The sequence below is a fragment of the Tarenaya hassleriana genome, unplaced genomic scaffold (assembly GCF_000463585.1).
Source record: "Tarenaya hassleriana unplaced genomic scaffold, ASM46358v1 Cleome9, whole genome shotgun sequence".
NCBI lineage: Eukaryota > Viridiplantae > Streptophyta > Magnoliopsida > Brassicales > Cleomaceae > Tarenaya > Tarenaya hassleriana.
This window is the reverse complement of record NW_010971389.1, coordinates 3,227,582-3,245,396: the sequence shown is the minus strand read 5'-3', so window position 1 is coordinate 3,245,396 and position 17,815 is coordinate 3,227,582. Positions and strand designations below refer to the sequence as shown.

Genomic DNA, 17,815 nt, shown 5'->3' with positions numbered 1-17,815 from the left:
GCTCGTCGCCCTAGTCTTAGTTTAGTTCATATATGTTGAGTTAGTACCTACATTACAAACTTCTATCTCGCGTTGAAAGGTTCGGATACAAAGAGAGGGTTCGGTGGGTAAATCTGTAATTCCTTTGGGAGAGTTTGTTATCCAGCTGTTAAGGACGTTGTAAGCTCTGGGTTTTATAACAGAGCATCGTCACTTTCAGTTGGGGTGTGCGTATTCTTTCTTCTTCTTTCAGAAGGGTTTTTAGGGTTCTTTCTTTCGTGATTCTCTCTGGGTAGTATTGTAACCTCTCAATCAAGCATTAGTGGATTGCCAAGCTTCTTGGCCGAGACGTAGGATCCTACAACGATCCGAACTCGTTAATTGGTTGTGTCGTTGTTCTTTTCGGTTCTCAATCCGTCCAGATTCAATCAGCGATTGCATCTCAAGGTTGAAAGCTACAATTGGTATCAGAGCCCCGTTTACGAGGCGTAGGGAGAATAAGAATTCGACTAGATCTTGCAACTTGGATCAGATCAACGAAAGATATCTGATCAGAAATGGCTTCGGGACCTAGTGTGGTGAAGCTCGATGTGGAGAAGTATGATGGAAAAGGTGACTTCTCTCTCTGGAAGGACAAGATTCTAGCCAGTCTGGATATTCTTCAACTAAGCGACACACTTCAAACCGGGTATGTTCTTGAATCTAAAGAAAAATTAGAGGAATCTGAGGAAGTTAGTATGAAAACTGAACCATCTAATAAGAAATTACCAGTAATCCAAGGGAAGATTTCTCTCTCTCACGAGGCTAGACTACAGAAGAGTAAGAGAGTCAGAAATCTCATATTCTTATGCTTAGGTGATCAGATAATGAGAAGGGTAAAGTCTGAACAGCTTGCGGAAGAAATGTGGGTAGCACTATAAAAAGAGTTTGTGCATAAAACAATGCCAAACAAGATGTACATGAAACAACAGCTATACGAATTTAAGATGGAGGACAACAAATCTATGGAGGATAATCTGGATCAGTTTGAAAGACTAGTAGGGAATCTACAAGCTTTACAGATTGAGGTTTCAGAAGAGGATCAGATTATGTACTTGTTGAATTCATTACCAGACAGATACGATTCTTTAAGAGACACTATCAGATTCTCAAGGAAGGATGATATCACCATGGAAGATGTAACCTCAGCAATTTACTCCAAGGAGCTACAATACAGAGCAAAAAACAAGCCAAGTTCAGGTGAAGGTTTGCTGGTAAAAGAGAAGAAAGATAAGAAAAATTCGAAAGGTTACAAAGCTGGGCAAAGCAAGACCAAAGGAAAGCCAAAGAATAAAACTGAAACAGGGTGTTGGTTTTGTGGAAAACCAGGGCACTTCAAGAAAGAGTGCAGAAACAGGAAGAAGTTCCTAGAAGAACAAGGTAAACCTGTTGGGGAAGCTGCTGCAGCTACCGGGAAAGAAACTGAAACTGAAGTACTCACAGTTTCAGAAAGAGAGCCAAAGAAACAATGGATTCTTGACTCGGGATGTACCTTCCATATGACACCAAGACGGGACTGGTTCATAAATCTTCAGGAAACAGAAGGAGGAAGAGTACTTATGGGCAATAATGGCTCATGTGAAGTAAAAGGTATTGGCAGTATAAAGATAAGGTTTCATGATGGGATCATTAGAGTCCTAAGCCAGGTTAGATACATACCTGAACTTAAAAGAAACCTTATCTCCCTTGGATCATTAGACAGATTGGGAATGTCTTACAAATCTCAGGGCGGCAAACTGCAAGTGTTCAAAAACGACAGACAAGTCATGTGTGGAACACTAGAACATGGATTATATGTTTTGCAGGGTGAAACCTTAGAAGGAGAAAGCAATGTAACTGAAAGATCAGATGAAGCTATGCTCTGGCATAGAAGACTTGGACACATGAGCAATAAGGGGATGCAGTTAATGGTCCAGAAGGGTCTTCTTGACAATAATAAAATCAAGGAACTCCAGTTTTGCGAGGACTGTGTTCTGGGGAAAACGCACAAGCTAAGGTTCAACAAGGGAAAGCATGTCTCAAAGAATAATCTGGACTACATACATTCAGATCTGTGGGGTTCCTCAAATGTGAATCCAACCATGGGAAAGGCGCAATACTTCATTTCCTTCATTGATGACAGATCTAGGAAAGTTTGGATATACCTTCTGAAAACGAAAGATGAGGCATTTACAAAGTTCAAGGAATGGAAAACACTGGTTGAAAACCAAACCGAAAGGAAGGTAAAGCACCTAAGAACAGATAATGGTCTTGAGTTCTGTAATACTCTATTCGACCAATACTGTAAGGACCAAGGGATCAAGAGGCATAGAACATGCACCTACACTCCACAGCAAAATGGAGTAGCTGAGCGCATGAATCAGACTATCATGGGACGAGTCAGAAGCATGTTGAGTGACTCAGGTTTAGGGGAAGAGTTTTGGGGAGAAGCTGCATCTACAGCCGTTCATTTAATCAATCTCTCTCCCTCTAGTGCAATAGACATGCAAATACCAGAACAAGTCTGGTCTGACAGAACACCAAGTCTTGAAAACTTGAGGAGATTCGGGTGTCTAGCTTATGAGCATGTCAACCAAGGTAAACTGAAGCCGCGAGCAAGAAAAGGATACTTTGTAGGGTATCCATATGGGGTAAAAGGATACAGAATCTGGATTCCCACAGAACAGAAGGTTGTTATCAGTAGGGATGTGGTGTTCAAAGAAAATATGACATACAAGGACAGAGATACAGAAAAAGGGCATCAGGACAGAGGAATGCAAGATAAAGCTGACACATTAAGAGTTGGAATCCTCTCAAAACCAGAAGTAGAAGGGAATTTTAACTACAGGGAGGAGACTTCAAACTCAGGTGGAGCTCAATTAGACCTACAAAGGGAATCTGATCAAGAATCAGACTCAGAAAAGACTGACCAAGATGAGGATCAAAATGAAGAATCTGGGCAAGAAGAAGGAGTCCAAAATCAAACTGGACACCCCAGAGACTATAATCTGGTCAGAGATAGGGAAAGAAGAACCATAGTTGCACCTCAGAGATTCAGAGATGAAAGTAGTTCAGCTTTTGCTTTAGCAGCAGCATCTGAACTGGAACTGGATGAACCTAAGAATCTCCATGAAGCTTTACAAACTAAAGAAAAGGAGAAATGGCTCAAAGCCATGAAGGAAGAAATGTCATCACTGTATCAAAACCAAACCTGGAAACTTGTCCAAAGACCCAAAGATCACAGGATCATCGGAAGCAAATGGGTGTTCAAAAGAAAACCAGGTATTCCAGGGGTTGAAGAACCCAGATTCAAAGCAAGACTAGTGGCCAAAGGATACTCCCAAGTGGAAGGAATAGATTACAACGAGATATATTCTCCTGTGGTTAAGCATGTTTCCATAAGACTTCTACTATCTCTTGTGGCTGCTAAGAATCTGGAACTGGAACAACTAGACGTAAAGACAGCTTTTCTACATGGAGAATTAGATGAAGAAATCCTCATGGAACAACCTGATGGATTCAAGGAGAGAGGAAAGGAAGATCATGTGTGTCTTCTGCTGAGATCGCTCTATGGCTTAAAACAATCTCCAAGGCAATGGAATAGGAGATTCGACAGTTTCATGATCAAGCAGGGATTCACACGCAGTAAATATGATCTGTGTGTATACTTTCAGGAATATAAACAAGGAAGGTACATATATCTACTGATATACGTAGATGACATGTTGCTGGCATCTGAAAGCAAACAGGAGATACTCAAAGTTAAGGAAATGCTGGCAAAGGAGTTTGACATGAAAGATTTGGGAAAGGCAAAACGAATTCTTGGAATAGACATAGCTCGAGATAGATCAAGAGGAGTCCTAACACTATCTCAGAGCATGTATATGCATAAGGTAGTAAACAACTTCAGGATGGGGTGTTCAAAACCAGTTCACACGGCGATGGGATCACATTTTAAGCTGAGAGCCACTAGAGAAAATGATGAAGCACTAAATCTGGACACAACACCATATTTGAATGCTGTGGGAAGCATCATGTATGGTATGATAGGAACAAGACCTGATTTGGCTTACAGTGTGGGATTGGTAAGCAGGTTTATGTGTAAACCAAACAGAGAGCATTGGAATGCTGTAAAATGGATACTACGGTACATACATGGAAGCATGGATCTGAAGCTGCGATACGACAGGGAATCAGAATTCGAACTCATTGGTTATTGCGACTCAGACTATGCCTCAGATCTTGACAAAAGAAGATCAATTACCGGGTATGTATTCACACTCGGAGGAAATGTTATAAGTTGGAAATCTGGGTTGCAGCATGTAGTAGCATTGTCGACAACAGAGGCAGAATACATGGCTTTGGCGGAAGCATTTAAAGAGGCACTTTGGCTCAAAGGCCTGGCGCAAGAGCTCGGCATCAAACAAGGAGCTGTGAAAATCTTCTGCGATTCACAATCTGCCATTTGCTTAGCAAAGAACAGTGTGCATCATGAGAGGACGAAACACATTGACGTTAGGCTACATTTCCTGCGAGAAGTCGTTGCAGAAAACAGAGTTCAAGTGTTGAAGATTGCTTCAAAAGACAACCCAGCTGACATCCTAACGAAGACACTTCCCATTAGCAAGTTCAATGAAGCTTTGACCTTGCTAAAGGTCACTAACAGGTAATCTATGGTAAGAAACCCTGCCAAGGGGTATACAAAAGAGCTTGGGTAACATTCCACTGATAGGAGATTGAGGACGCTAGATCAGAAGCAATGTAGGCAAGGTGGAGTTTGTTGAGTTAGTACCTACATTACAAACTTCTATCTCGCGTTGAAAGGTTCGGATACAAAGAGAGGGTTCGGTGGGTAAATCTGTAATTCCTTTGGGAGAGTTTGTTATCCAGCTGTTAAGGACGTTGTAAGCTCTGGGTTTTATAACAGAGCATCGTCACTTTCAGTTGGGATGTGCGTATTCTTTCTTCTTCTTTCAGAAGGGTTTTTAGGGTTCTTTCTTTCGTGATTCTCTCTGGGTAGTATTGTAACCTCTCAATCAAGCATTAGTGGATTGCCAAGCTTCTTGGTCGAGACGTAGGATCCTACAACGATCCGAACTCGTTAATTGGTTGTGTTGTTGTTCTTTTCGGTTCTCAATCCGTCCAGATTCAATCAGCGATTGCATCTCAAGGTTGAAAGCTACAATATATTTGCTCACCTCCCATAATGAGGTTCGAACCACTATTGAATCTGTGTGACATTACAATATATATATATATATATATAATAAAAGTGAGTGTGCATTAAATTACATATCTCGAAACAAGAGAAGAAAAAAACAAGAATTATCCCGTAAAAGAAGAGACAAGAAAAGATGTCCGCATGCAAAATTAAGCCTACAGCTTGAGTTGCTTGAGGAAGCGAATGACGGCCCTCCCGACCAAAGCTTTAATGTCGCAATCATCATTAGCCGCCTTAGCCATTGTCACACGACCATCTGGAACTGGATCGAGATCTTTATCGCATCGATCACCATCTTCATCATCACGAGGCTGATGATCATCGTGTTCTTCTTGTTCTTCTTCATCATCATCGGCAAGCAAATGTGGAGGGACATGATCCACATCGGAATCTTGATCTTCCCATTCTTCGATGTCAAGGCCCCATTGACGATAATCAGCTCCCGCCATTGCTAACGCCTCCAGTGAAACCGCCATCAACACAACCTTCAAGTTCGGGAGAAACCTTTTGGATAACGACTAATATGCTCTTTCTACGATGTTTTAGTACGCGTGGATTGGGTTGTATATATAGGGGATGTACGGACGCACGGATTCTTGGGCTTTTTCTGAATTTATACGACCAAAAGGTCACGGGATCTGCATGGAAAATCAAACGTTGAATTGAATAATTTCGTGATATACTTTTGAACAGATTAAACAAATATGTAATGCATGCATGCGATCGATTCTTTTACAAACGTGACATTCTTGTGATTATATCGTACAATTTCAACATTTACGCGGCGAAGAATATAAAAATAAAAAGCTCTTCCTTCGTAGCCGTCTCTGTGATCTTTTGCTGATTCGAGCCATGACGTAATCGCAGACGAACTTTCCGTTGTAGCTTCCGAATCATTCATAAACCCATGTCAGTGTTTAGACAGAACAAAAAAAAAAACCTTTTATAAGAGCTATCGGAGACAACTATGGTTGTCGTCTGATGCTTTCGACGGATCAGAGGTGGAGGAGACGAGTCGTGACTCAGCGATTCCCGACTCAACGGATCTCTTGGATTCATAGAATCGGTAGAAGAAGGAGGAAATCGGCTGCTGCCATCGTCCTTCACGTCTGTGACAGAGATGGCGGAAAGGTTCAAAATCGAGTTCGAACTGCAGTTGAAAACGGTGTCGTTTTTGGGTTTCTGAAATGTCTAAAATTCGATATTTGCCCGCAGAATGGAACGCTTATTCACATCGACCCCAATATTTCTTTTTATCCAATTTCACCCAAAACGTTCTCTAATTGATTGAATGCAGAAGATTTGGAATTTTCCCAGGGAAAAAAAATATTCTGAATTTTTAAAAGACGACGAAAGCGGCAAAGCCCAGTAATAATCCATGTGTATAGATTCTTTGCACCTTTTTAAATTTTTGAGAACATAGAATATGTAATCTATATTTTATGCTTAAAGATAATTTCAAATGTAGAAAAAAAAACAGGGATTGGTCCGGTCAATCTGACACCTCAGCAGCACGTGACGTGGCGCCATATCCTTGGATAGAATAAGCAATATCCAGCATTAATTTTCTATAAATATATATAATTTGAATTAATATGTTCAAAGTATTCATTTGATGACATAGTGTCCACCGTCCTTGTCCTTGTATTGTATAACGAGAAATAAAATAATATATTATATTTAATAAATTTTCTTATATGAAAAAGTATTGCCATGTTCATGTGTATGTATTTAGACACTTATCACTTTCATTATGAAAAATGAGATTTTTTAATAATTGATTAATCTGATATACACATTAGGTCGGGATTCAAACGTAACATATAGATATGGTTTGTTTGTTTTAATTATGAAGCAATGGATATAGTTTTCTGCTGATAAAATGTACAATAATTTATAAAAACCTTATGTTAAACAAGAAAATGTTTTTTTTGTCATAAAAATACATGAAATTAACTAATTGGATAATGATGTCCTAAAGCCCATTTTTTTCAACAATTTTAGTTAATTTTTTATTTAATTATGTTGCTCAGAGAAAATCTCTCTCTCTCTCTCTCTCTCTCATCTTCGTTACATTTCTTTTCAAAGGGGAAAAAATAAGAACTTTTCTTTATTTCCGGTGCTCATCGACTTCGACACCATTGAAATCTTCAATTCTCCGAGCAAATCACGACCGATTGGAGCGACTAGTGACGCGGGGACACTCCCTGCATAGGAAATCTGGGCAGAATCGGACGACTTAGGATCGAACACGGTGTTGCGGAAGGTGGTGCTAGGGCTGATGGGCGCCGCGGGCTCCAAACTCGAGAAAGCTCTCGGCGACCAATTTCCCGAAGGAGAACGCTACTTCGGCTTCGAGAATTTCGGCAACACTTGCTACTGTAACAGCGTTTTGCAGGTCTCTCTCTCTCTCCCCATCTCGCGTTCGATGTATGCGATTCTTCTTCCCTTGTGATTTGCTGCTTGGTTTGTTCGAAATGATCGATTTTTCCCGTGGGAATTGAATTGGGTTTTGATTCATGGGGGAGATTCGTTTTGAAATCTTATCCGAATGTCTCTGCAATGTGATCCGTGGTTCCCGCGAAATCTTCATGTTGGCTTTGAGGCGCCCACAGAAATTTGTAGGCATGGTTCGCTGTTGGCTTCGTTGAATGGAATCTGGATATCATAGATTTTGGACGTTTAGATATGTTTCATTGTGATTCCAGCGGATTTGCATGATCATCTGGGAGAGTTGTATGCTTGGTTTGGTCTGCATAGTTAGCATTTTTGTTCACGCTGACTTTAGGCTTCATTGCCAAATCTTGAATTTGGGATCGCTGCCTTTTCAAGGAAACACAGTCTCCGAGTCTCGAAACCGAGTTTTTGTGATGTACATGTGAACAATCTCCATAGGTTAAATATCTGGGCAAGTTATTGCACATCTGTTTAGCGGTTTGTGTCGTGATTGGATTGACTCTATCATCATCACCATCCAATGTTCTCAACATGTTTCACTTGTTCCTTTGGTGCAGGCCCTCTATTTTTGCGTTCCCTTTCGCGAACAATTGCTTGAATACTATGCGAATAACAAAAGTGTTGCCGATGCTGAAGAGAATCTCTTGACCTGCTTGGCTGACTTATTTTCACAGGTGATGATTACACTTGAAGGCCATAACCTTCTGCTCTAGTTTGATTTCTCTCTCCATATAGCTCTTAAAGTTCTGCTCTAGACTAGTTTTATGTTTCTCTCTACAGTTCCTAGGTATCTTCTGTAGTAAGAGCAAGAAAGGATGAGAGATTATGTTTCTCGAAATCTCTGCTGTTTCCTGTTTGTTAAAGAATCGTGGTATTATGAGCACAACATTTCAAATGTATAAGCATTTGTATTGACTTAATGGCGCGTTTGATTATTTCATTATACATCTCGTTGCTTGCTCAGATTCTCGGTTAGATTGCTATTTTGGTGGAAATTTGGATTAGTTGCTTGGCGATCATTTTTTGTTGCTCCTTCTTTTTTTTCATAGATAAGTTCCCAGAAGAAGAAAACAGGCGTTATTGCTCCAAAGCGCTTCGTACAGAGGCTGAAGAAACAAAACGAGCTGTTCCGGAGTTATATGCACCAGGTGGGTGCTTGCTTTTTCTTCTTGCATCTGATGAAATGATCTTTTCCAAGGGAAGTTTAACGCAGAACTCTGTGCAAACAACGTAAATTTTTTGTTTGATTAAAAAAGTGTTGCTGCTGTTTTGATTGAAGGACGCACACGAGTTCTTGAATTATTTGCTCAATGAGCTTGTTGACATATTGGAGAAAGAAACACAATCTGCAAAGAACGGTAAGGAGGAAACCTCGTCTTCGTCTCCTGAAAAGTTTGCGAATGGACCAAAAGCTCCACAGGCAAATGGTGGACAGAAGGAACCTATTGTTTCTTGGGTTCACAAGATTTTTCAGGTCAGTTCAGTTTTATGATTCACCTTTACTTCTTAAGAACCTTACCTTCCTTCATCATCGTAGACGGAGAAAAGCATCGATAACGTTTATTCTTAGGGAAATATATGTCAATTAAGGTTTTTACATGGGATGAAACCGAACGCGTTTGGAAATATCCGTGATATAGATTGCCATGAAGATGGATTAGAGAGCTTTTATGGAAAGAGAGGAATGGAAAACAAAAAAGGGTTCAGACATAGATTATTAGAAACCTTATACCGAAGTGTTTGGAAACTGAAACAGGGCATTCTTACCAACGAGACAAGGTGTTTACGGTGTGAGACAGTGACAGCAAGGGACGAGACTTTCCTTGACTTGAGCCTTGATATCGAACAGAACAGTTCCATAACTAGCTGTCTGAAAAACTTCAGCTCCACCGAGACTCTTCATGCCGATGACAAATTCTTCTGTGACAAGTGCTGCAGGTACAATGCTCGTTTATGAGTAATAAATCCCATGTCTGCTTCTTTTCCAATGCTCATAGTCCTTTTGGACCGTCTTTTTCGCAATTTGGATCATTTTACAATACGTGAAAAGGGTTTAAACCATTACCTGATCTGCAGTTTACAGGAAGCACAGAAGAGGATGAAGATCAAGAAGCCACCAAACATCTTAGTCATCCATCTGAAACGATTCAAATACATCGAACAGCTCGGCCGCTACAAGAAGCTTTCGTATCGGGTAGTCTTCCCTCTTGAACTGAAACTCAGCAACACGGTGGAAGAGTATGCAGACATTGAGTACTCGCTCTTTGCTGTGGTGGTCCATGTCGGCAGCGGACCGACCCCCGGCCACTACGTCAGCCTCGTGAAAAGCCACAACCACTGGCTGTTCTTTGACGACGAGAACGTCGAGATGATCGAGGAATCCGCCGTCCAGACGTTCTTCGGGTCCTCGCAGGAGTACTCGAGCAACACCGATCACGGGTACATCTTGTTCTACGAGAGCCTCGGACCAAAGTAAGTTAAAAAACATGAGCTGAGTAAGAATCTTTCCACCCTTTTATCATATGTCTCGCTCCAAATCTCTGCGGAGTTGAAAATGTATCTCTTTTATCATATTTTTTTTCTCTCTTTTTCAAGAAAAAAGAAAAAGGTTGTTCACTTTGGAAGCCATGTACAGTGGAATGGTCGGAACTCCTTTGACCCTGGTCTTTTTTTTCCCGCAATAAGAAACGAAGGAAGCGAGCTTATTTATATTTTATAATTCATTGGTTTTGATTTCTAATTGTTTCCTTTGATTATAATGGACCGTACCTGAATTTTGATTATCCTATGTCTTGTTATGAAGTATACGCTCATGCATCAGAGCCCAAAGCCCATTATTCATACTTGACAAATGGGCCTATTTGTTCTATGTGTTGGGCCCAAACAAGTCAAACTTGGGCTTTGTAATTTTAACCCCACGATATTCTGTGGCCAGGTCTTTTTTTTTTTTTGTCAAAGGGGCCAGGTCTTTTTTTTCTTCATATATTCTTTTTTTTTTGTTATTCATATATTCTTTTTTCACGGCAAATAGTTTTAATTAGTTTCTATAATAGAATCATGGGTTTCGATTTGTAATTGTGAAACAGCATTTTATTTTGTAATGCGTTTCAACCTAAACAAAGTATGCACATGAAGCTGATCATCTCTTAAAGACGTTAAAAACATTTGATGTGTAACGTTTAATTTCATTAATTGACTAGATATTATTTTCGACAAGATTATTACTGATATTAACGAGAAAATATAGAGATACTGATATAAATATTATATATCTGATAATGTTTTGATACTAGTCTAGGATATTTAAATGCAAAGTCTCAATCGATTAGTTGTGAACCCACGATGAAATCAAGTTTCCTATATAAAACTGGGAAAAGATTCCTGGGACCCACAAGACAGTTCACGGGCCGATGCCAACGTGTCATTAGCACATCACCATGTGTTACCACTTACCAATCCCCTCCTAAGTCCTAAGGGCAGCTTCACCAGGTGGGTCCTGCTCCATGGAGTAGCAACAGCAACGCAGCATGATATCGCCACGTGTATGGACCCAGATGCCGACGTGTCACTGACGTGCGAGACCCACACGTGTGGCCCACTGGCCTCCCGAGTCGCTCGACCTCGGCCCGACGGACAACGCCCCACCTCTTGCATGACCATGATTTCACTCTGCGGTCGCATGCACGGGCCGATGGGTTAACATCCACTCATATCCCGCCACGTGTCGTCCCTTTCGTTAATTCCGTCTACATAGACGCTCCGTCGCTAATTTTGGTGTATACCCTCGAGGGTCAAAACCAAGCAGAGAAAACATAACGACTCAGATTTCGAGAGAGAGAGAGAATGTTCATCGAGAGCTTCAAGGTCGAGAGCCCGAACGTGAAGTACACGGAGAATGAGATTCACTCCGTGTATGATTACGAGACGACGGAGCTCGTCCATGAGAAGATTAACGGTGCTTACCAGTGGATTGTGAAGCCAAAGACTCTCAAATACGAATTCAAAACCGATATCCATGTCCCAAAACTAGGGTATATCTGACATTTTCGTTTCAAAGTTCCAATCTTTCCCCAGTTTTCGTGATTTGCCCGAGGCGTATTCATCTGGGTCGGTTTTAGATTTCGAGACTATTCGCACTTCCGTGGTTTAATTTCGTTGTTGGCGATTCGATTTTGAAAGGGTTATGCTTGTGGGTTGGGGAGGAAACAACGGCTCCACCCTTACCGCCGGTGTGATTGCCAACCGTGAGTGAGTATCCTGTTAATCACGGTCCTTAATCTGGATTAACTGTTCATCATTAAGGTGGTGTTGTTTACATTTGTTTGAAACTAAATTTTAAAAATTTGCAGAGGAATTTCGTGGGCGACCAAGGACAAAGTGCAGCAGGCGAATTACTTTGGGTCACTCACCCAAGCATCCTCAATTCGTGTCGGGTCGTATAAAGGAGAAGAGATCTATGCCCCTTTCAAGAGCCTTCTTCCAATGGTACGTACTCAGAGAGCATCATCATCATCACCATATTCCACTGTTTCACACCTTCATTAGCACAGTTATGGATATGGATTGTCTCTTAATTCCTAAGTTAGTGAACAGTGCTCAAGTTTTTCTTTTTGTTACAATGAAGTGATCGTTTGAACGAACACGTGGTCTGTAATTGATGTGGAAAAGGTGAACCCGGACGATGTTGTGTTCGGTGGATGGGACATCAGCGACATGAACTTGGCAGACGCCATGGCAAGGGCCAAGGTTCTTGACATCGATCTGCAGAAGCAACTCAGGCCTTACATGGAGAACATGGTCCCACTCCCAGGGATCTTCGATCCCGATTTCATTGCTGCCAATCAAGGCTCACGTGCCAACAATGTCATCAATGGCTCCAAGAAGGAACAAATCGATCAGATCACCAAAGACATCAGGTACTCACCTATGAAGTTAAAAGTTGCGTTCTTGATGTTTTCAGACAAGGCTTTTTTCTTGCTGGGTTCAGTTTCTTGATGCTGTGTAATGTGATGAACAGGGAGTTCAAGGAGAAGAACAAGGTTGACAAAGTTGTGGTCCTCTGGACAGCAAACACGGAGCGTTACAGCAATGTGATCACTGGGTTTAACGATACAACGGAAAACCTCTTGGCTTCTGTGGACAAGAACGAGACTGAGATCTCGCCTTCTACGCTATACGCCATTGCATGTGTTTCCGAAGGTGTTCCTTTCATCAACGGAAGCCCCCAGAACACCTTTGTTCCAGGTCCTTATCCAAAACCCCTTTTATCGCAGCAAGTGTTATAGACATCGAAGTTCTCTCTTTGGTTCTGTGCTCACTTGTTTGTTTCATCTGTGTTTGCTTGTGTTGTATAGGTCTTATCGATATGGCTATCAGGAAGAACAGCTTGATTGGTGGGGATGACTTCAAGAGTGGACAGACCAAGATGAAATCTGTCTTGGTCGATTTCCTCGTTGGTGCTGGAATCAAGGTAAATAGCTTCTAAATCCACTAGTACTACTCAAGATCCTCGTATATATACATATATATACACAGTCGTATACTGTAAAAGATCCATTGATGCTTTTATATATATGTAGCCTACATCGATTGTGAGCTACAACCATCTGGGGAACAACGACGGGATGAACCTCTCAGCTCCACAGACGTTCCGATCCAAGGAGATCTCGAAGAGCAATGTCGTGGATGACATGGTTGCCAGTAATGGCATCCTCTACGAGCCCGGTGAACATCCCGACCACGTAGTTGTCATCAAGGTATATATACATATAAATTACCAGTGTGATGGCCATTGACTGCTATGTCTGTAAATAACCATGGACGATTATGCATGGGGAAAAGTATGTGCCGTACGTAGCAGATAGCAAGAGGGCGATGGATGAGTACACGTCGGAGATATTCATGGGCGGACAGAGCACGATAGTAATGCACAACACTTGCGAGGACTCTCTCTTGGCTGCTCCCATTATATTGGATCTTGTTCTTCTCGCTGAGCTCAGCACCAGGATCCGCCTCAAATCCCAATCAGAGGTTCGTCTTCGAGTAAATTCACCATTCCTCCTCTGTAAACAGCTTAACCCTTTTGCGGGTTTTGGTCTTTCGCAGGGAAAGTTCCATTCTTTCCATCCAGTGGCCACCATCCTCAGCTACCTCAGCAAGGCACCACTCGTAAGTCACTCAACGCATCCCCCACCCTCCATTCTTTTGTATAAATCCCTGATTGTAGATTAAGATGGTTGCCTTTATAATGTCGTGGTTCAAGTACATAAACAGAGCGTGAAAATGGAACAGGTGCCACCAGGGACACCGGTGGTGAACGCGTTGTCGAAGCAGAGAGCGATGCTTGAGAATATAATGAGGGCTTGTGTCGGGCTCTCGCCTGAAAACAACATGATCTTAGAATACAAGTGAAAACACCGACCAACCATGATCTCATGTCCATGAAGAACACAGCCTCTACTGATTCAAGTGTTCTGTCAATTTTTTTTTTATTTAAAAAAACTCTATAATTTACATAACTGAGTTCGTGATTGAAGAAATGCTTACGCGAAATTGTGTTGTAAGGAATATGCGGTCTCTTGCTCTTCTCTTTTTTTTGCGATTTTTTATAAACTTTGTCATTTATGTAAAATAATGTTATTAGTGTGATTTTTGTATCCAAATATAATTACAATTATCGACTGTATGTTTCTGTATTTAGTGTAATTTGCCTAATACGAGGCACTCAATTACGATTTTAACCTTATCATTCTTGTATCCAATTGTTGTAGATTTTTCAATGGTTTCATTATTGACCCTAAAGTTATAAAATAATCATACAATTGTGTTTTTGAAAGTTAACACGGCATAAAAAAAAAAATTCCGTTGTATATGCAGACTGATGTTAACTTGACATATATTATAATGTTTCAGGGGGCATTCGGCTGAATAAACAAGCAGGATATGGACGATATCTTGATGTAACAAAATTAAATGATAATTTAGATCCCACGGTCATCAATGATGTCAATGAGTACATTTACTTTCTTTTTTTAATTATATCGTGAATTATTTATTTAATTGAGGTGATTGATAATTGTTTTTTGGTAATTAATTACTCGTAATTAGGAGGACCACCTAACCCTTGGGCAAAGCATAGGTATGTGATGACACCCGAAACTCCAACAACTAAGCCTCGAAGTTTGGAAATTTTAATACTACCGAACCAGACAATTAAATGTTAATAACAATTAGGGTGGAATAGCTAATAAGCTTGACTCTAATCACAAGCCTAAGTATTTGTTTACACGTTTATTTAAAAAATATTCTATAAACTTGTATTCTTCCATTATTGGCCACATAGTGGGGCCAATATTGTAAAAAAAAAAATGTGTATAAGAAGTCTAATCAAAATTTTCAAGCTCTTGTTCAAGGCTTCACTATTCTTTTCACACACACACACAGTCATATATATATATATATATATGTGTACATATACCAACAAGCTTATTAGCACTATGGAATCTCTATCTGAATAATGTTTTTATACAAAATTAGATGCAGATTGATGACTTTTTTTTAAAATTAGGATTGAAAAGTTTTAAATGCACAAAATCCTAATCATTTGGTCAAAAAAAAATTGGGATGATTTTAAAAAGACAGTTCTTGATAAAATTGTGATTAAATATATTTTTTCTATTTAAATTATATAGTTGATATGACACGGTGATTTCTATGTGCTACATAGTCTTGATTTGAGTGCGGTTGCCTTGGTTGAGATGAACTAAAAAATCATAATTGTAAAATGATTTTCGAAAATTAAGTTTAATTCTGATAATTACTCTATGCATAATGCATGCATATATATATATACACACACACACAATGATCAAAGTAGGAATGTGATGGATGGTCCCATGAAAGGAGATGGATGCCATGATATTGAAAACACAATAAATACATATAAGTCTTTCTTTCGATTTCATTTGGATTCTTATAACAATTTTCCCTCTAGATTCCCAGCAATATTTGTCCAAATCCCCACATAATAATTAATCCACCATACTATAAAAAAAACACAGACACGCACATATATGTACATTAGGACAATATATGACAACGATATATAATGGTTAGTACAATAATTCTTTGTTCCTTTCCAAATTTGTAATTGACATTGGACAAATGATAGCTATATTAGGGCGTTGATTTCCGTAAATCTAAAACATTGTTTCAGATGAGTGGTATTATAAGAAACTTTTTTAATAATAAAAAATTTTATAATATAGAGATTTTAGACAAATATAAATTACAAGATTTTCCATCCTTCAAATAGTTAAAAGTTAAATTATATAATACTATATTTTAAACAAAAAATAATAAAATAAGAATCATCATGATGGGAAGTGATGAGAATTGGCGAACTTCGAGAGTGACATAGCTTCGCATTAAATCACTGCACAGCTCATTATATGTCACTAATAAAATGTTTATTATATGAGCAACCAATGGTTTGAGACGTCACGAGATTATGACATCCACTCCCCTCCCCATCCTTTTTTATAATCCTCTTTCAATAAATTTCGTCAAAACAACATATTATTTAATTTATTATATCAAAAATTCCTATCAATTGAGGTGTGGTAATTCGAATGTGACTGTATATTAATTGGTTCCATTGATTCAATTTTTTACGTCATTCAATATAAATACCCATGCCTATTTTAAAAACTAATATGCATATTTGACGGGGGATATGCTTTTGCGTATCTTATTTATTTTGCTTGGATAACGAGATGAAGACTTTAGATGTGGTTCGTTAATTGTGAAAAATAACTGTAGATTTATAAATAACATTATTATTATTACATTGAAATGATTTTTCTAATTAACGAATACTAACACTAAATTACAAAATGACCCAACCTAGATAGTTTAACCGGTGAAATAAGGACGTAAAACGTCTGTTCTATCCCAAATTTAAACCCCAAGACGGGAAAGAGATATTCACATGGCTTTCCTCCGATCCCGAAACTAGTTTGGATCTCGACTCAAAATACCAAATTGCTAAAAAAAACCAACTAAATTACAAATGGTGGGCTTACTTCACCATTCATACTTGTAGTGCTTCGGAATCGGACCGTCAGATTAAGAATGACGTCTGATTAAGTATCAATTATTGTGTGCTTTTACTCTTGCTTCGTCATAAAATAATATTGAAATACGGCGCAAAATATTTTTCTCATTTCGATTTCGAATTTTAAATTGAGAGAATATTCACATGGTTTCTTCTTGATCCTATGATTATGATTAGTTTGAGTCTCTACACATCATACCCGCTTACAAAAAAAAAAAGTAAGTCGGTCGAAAAAAAATTAATTTAAGTCAGTCGAATTTCATGTTAATATTAACGTGAAATCAAACCCTAAAACCAAACTCCGGACAAACATATATATTATATGAATGTCATGAGTCCGCGGTGATGAAATTTTGATTACTTTTTTTCATCATCTAAAAGATAATTTCACAGGATTTTTTTTTTGTTTTTTTAAATGGAAATTGGGAAATTAATATTTACATGATAAAACTGACCACAACAACGGAAACAATCTCGAAGTTAATCACAGAGACAGAGGGAGAGAGAGAGAGTTCTTGTTGTGTTTTTTGGACATCCCTAGTTCGATGGAGGAGATGATACGACGCCGTTTGCTTCGTCGTGCTCCATCTGCTGCTCCCTACACTCTTCGCTACAAAACGCCGTGTCCCCTCTATTCACATCAATTACCATCACAGATTAGACACACACACACACACACACATATATATATATATATATATATATGCATACATACATACATACCTCTGGTTTTGCATAATAAAGTTGTGGACTACATATATATACACAACAAACTACTGTATATATATGTTTTTTTTTTTGTCATGGCTCATGGCATGTGGAAGTAAATAACAGAAGTAAAAACGTACTTGTACATGTAGATATCACGACCAGGAGCCAAACGCCGTTTGCAAAGACCGCAGATTCTGAGGAAATGCGAAGTCTCCAGAGAATAACGACAATCCCCGCAGTTTTTTCTTCCGACGTCGTTTCTCGGCGACATCATCAACCGCTGTTCGTAACCGCCAGCGACGGCGGCTGTCCCC

At 39.4% G+C, this 17,815-nt stretch overlaps 4 protein-coding genes across 5 annotated transcripts in view; 2 read left to right on the top strand and 2 right to left on the bottom strand.

The window, feature by feature from the left end:
- Nucleotides 1-5,285: 5,285 nt before the first annotated feature.
- LOC104804163 (prostatic spermine-binding protein) lies at nt 5,286-6,525 on the bottom strand. Its single transcript, XM_010528357.1, has 2 exons — nt 6,159-6,525; nt 5,286-5,856 (listed from the first exon to the last, which is right to left on the bottom strand). Exon 2 carries the CDS (start codon nt 5,692-5,694, stop codon nt 5,374-5,376), a length of 321 nt encoding a protein of 106 aa, XP_010526659.1. The 5' UTR covers nt 5,695-5,856; nt 6,159-6,525; the 3' UTR covers nt 5,286-5,373.
- Nucleotides 6,526-7,274: 749 nt separating this feature from the next.
- Nucleotides 7,275-10,408, top strand: LOC104804162 (ubiquitin carboxyl-terminal hydrolase 3). Its single transcript, XM_010528356.2, has 6 exons — nt 7,275-7,616; nt 8,233-8,349; nt 8,725-8,823; nt 8,955-9,149; nt 9,432-9,613; nt 9,752-10,408. The coding sequence occupies exons 1-6, from the start codon at nt 7,500-7,502 to the stop codon at nt 10,149-10,151; spliced, it is 1,110 nt and encodes a 369-aa protein (XP_010526658.1). The 5' UTR covers nt 7,275-7,499; the 3' UTR covers nt 10,152-10,408.
- A 958-nt stretch (nt 10,409-11,366) lies between these two features.
- On the top strand, nt 11,367-14,370 carry LOC104804161 (inositol-3-phosphate synthase-like). Its single transcript, XM_010528355.2, has 10 exons — nt 11,367-11,706; nt 11,855-11,923; nt 12,025-12,160; nt 12,344-12,591; nt 12,693-12,919; nt 13,030-13,145; nt 13,255-13,431; nt 13,517-13,705; nt 13,781-13,843; nt 13,967-14,370. The coding sequence occupies exons 1-10, from the start codon at nt 11,519-11,521 to the stop codon at nt 14,084-14,086; spliced, it is 1,533 nt and encodes a 510-aa protein (XP_010526657.1). The 5' UTR covers nt 11,367-11,518; the 3' UTR covers nt 14,087-14,370.
- Nucleotides 14,371-17,045: 2,675 nt separating this feature from the next.
- The window catches only part of LOC104804160, a 1,348-nt gene continuing 578 nt past the window's right edge, over nt 17,046-17,815 (bottom strand). The window contains exons 2-3 of one of the 2 annotated variants that reach the window (XM_010528353.2): nt 17,639-17,791; nt 17,046-17,421 (exon numbers count right to left, since the gene is read on the bottom strand). In XM_010528353.2, the coding sequence (XP_010526655.1) occupies nt 17,328-17,421; nt 17,639-17,791 (247 nt within the window). In that variant the 3' untranslated portion in view covers nt 17,046-17,327. Of the gene's footprint in view, nt 17,422-17,638; nt 17,814-17,815 lie in introns of both variants that reach the window. The other variant, XM_010528352.1, reaches the window with a different exon arrangement.

What these genes read in the sequence shown, in the direction of transcription:
- LOC104804163 (XM_010528357.1), bottom strand. Translation starts at nt 5,694, where the DNA reads ATGGCGGTTTCACTGGAGGCGTTAGCAATGGCGGGAGCTGATTATCGT.
- LOC104804162 (XM_010528356.2), top strand. Translation starts at nt 7,500, where the DNA reads ATGGGCGCCGCGGGCTCCAAACTCGAGAAAGCTCTCGGCGACCAATTT. An exon ending in TGGCTGACTTATTTTCACAG is followed by an intron (nt 8,350 to 8,724) that starts GTGATGATTACA and finishes TTTTTTTCATAG; the next exon opens with ATAAGTTCCCAGAAGAAGAA. An exon ending in GGGTTCACAAGATTTTTCAG is followed by an intron (nt 9,150 to 9,431) that starts GTCAGTTCAGTT and finishes AAACTGAAACAG; the next exon opens with GGCATTCTTACCAACGAGAC.
- LOC104804161 (XM_010528355.2), top strand. Translation starts at nt 11,519, where the DNA reads ATGTTCATCGAGAGCTTCAAGGTCGAGAGCCCGAACGTGAAGTACACG. An exon ending in TCAAGAGCCTTCTTCCAATG is followed by an intron (nt 12,161 to 12,343) that starts GTACGTACTCAG and finishes GATGTGGAAAAG; the next exon opens with GTGAACCCGGACGATGTTGT. An exon ending in ACCTCAGCAAGGCACCACTC is followed by an intron (nt 13,844 to 13,966) that starts GTAAGTCACTCA and finishes AAAATGGAACAG; the next exon opens with GTGCCACCAGGGACACCGGT.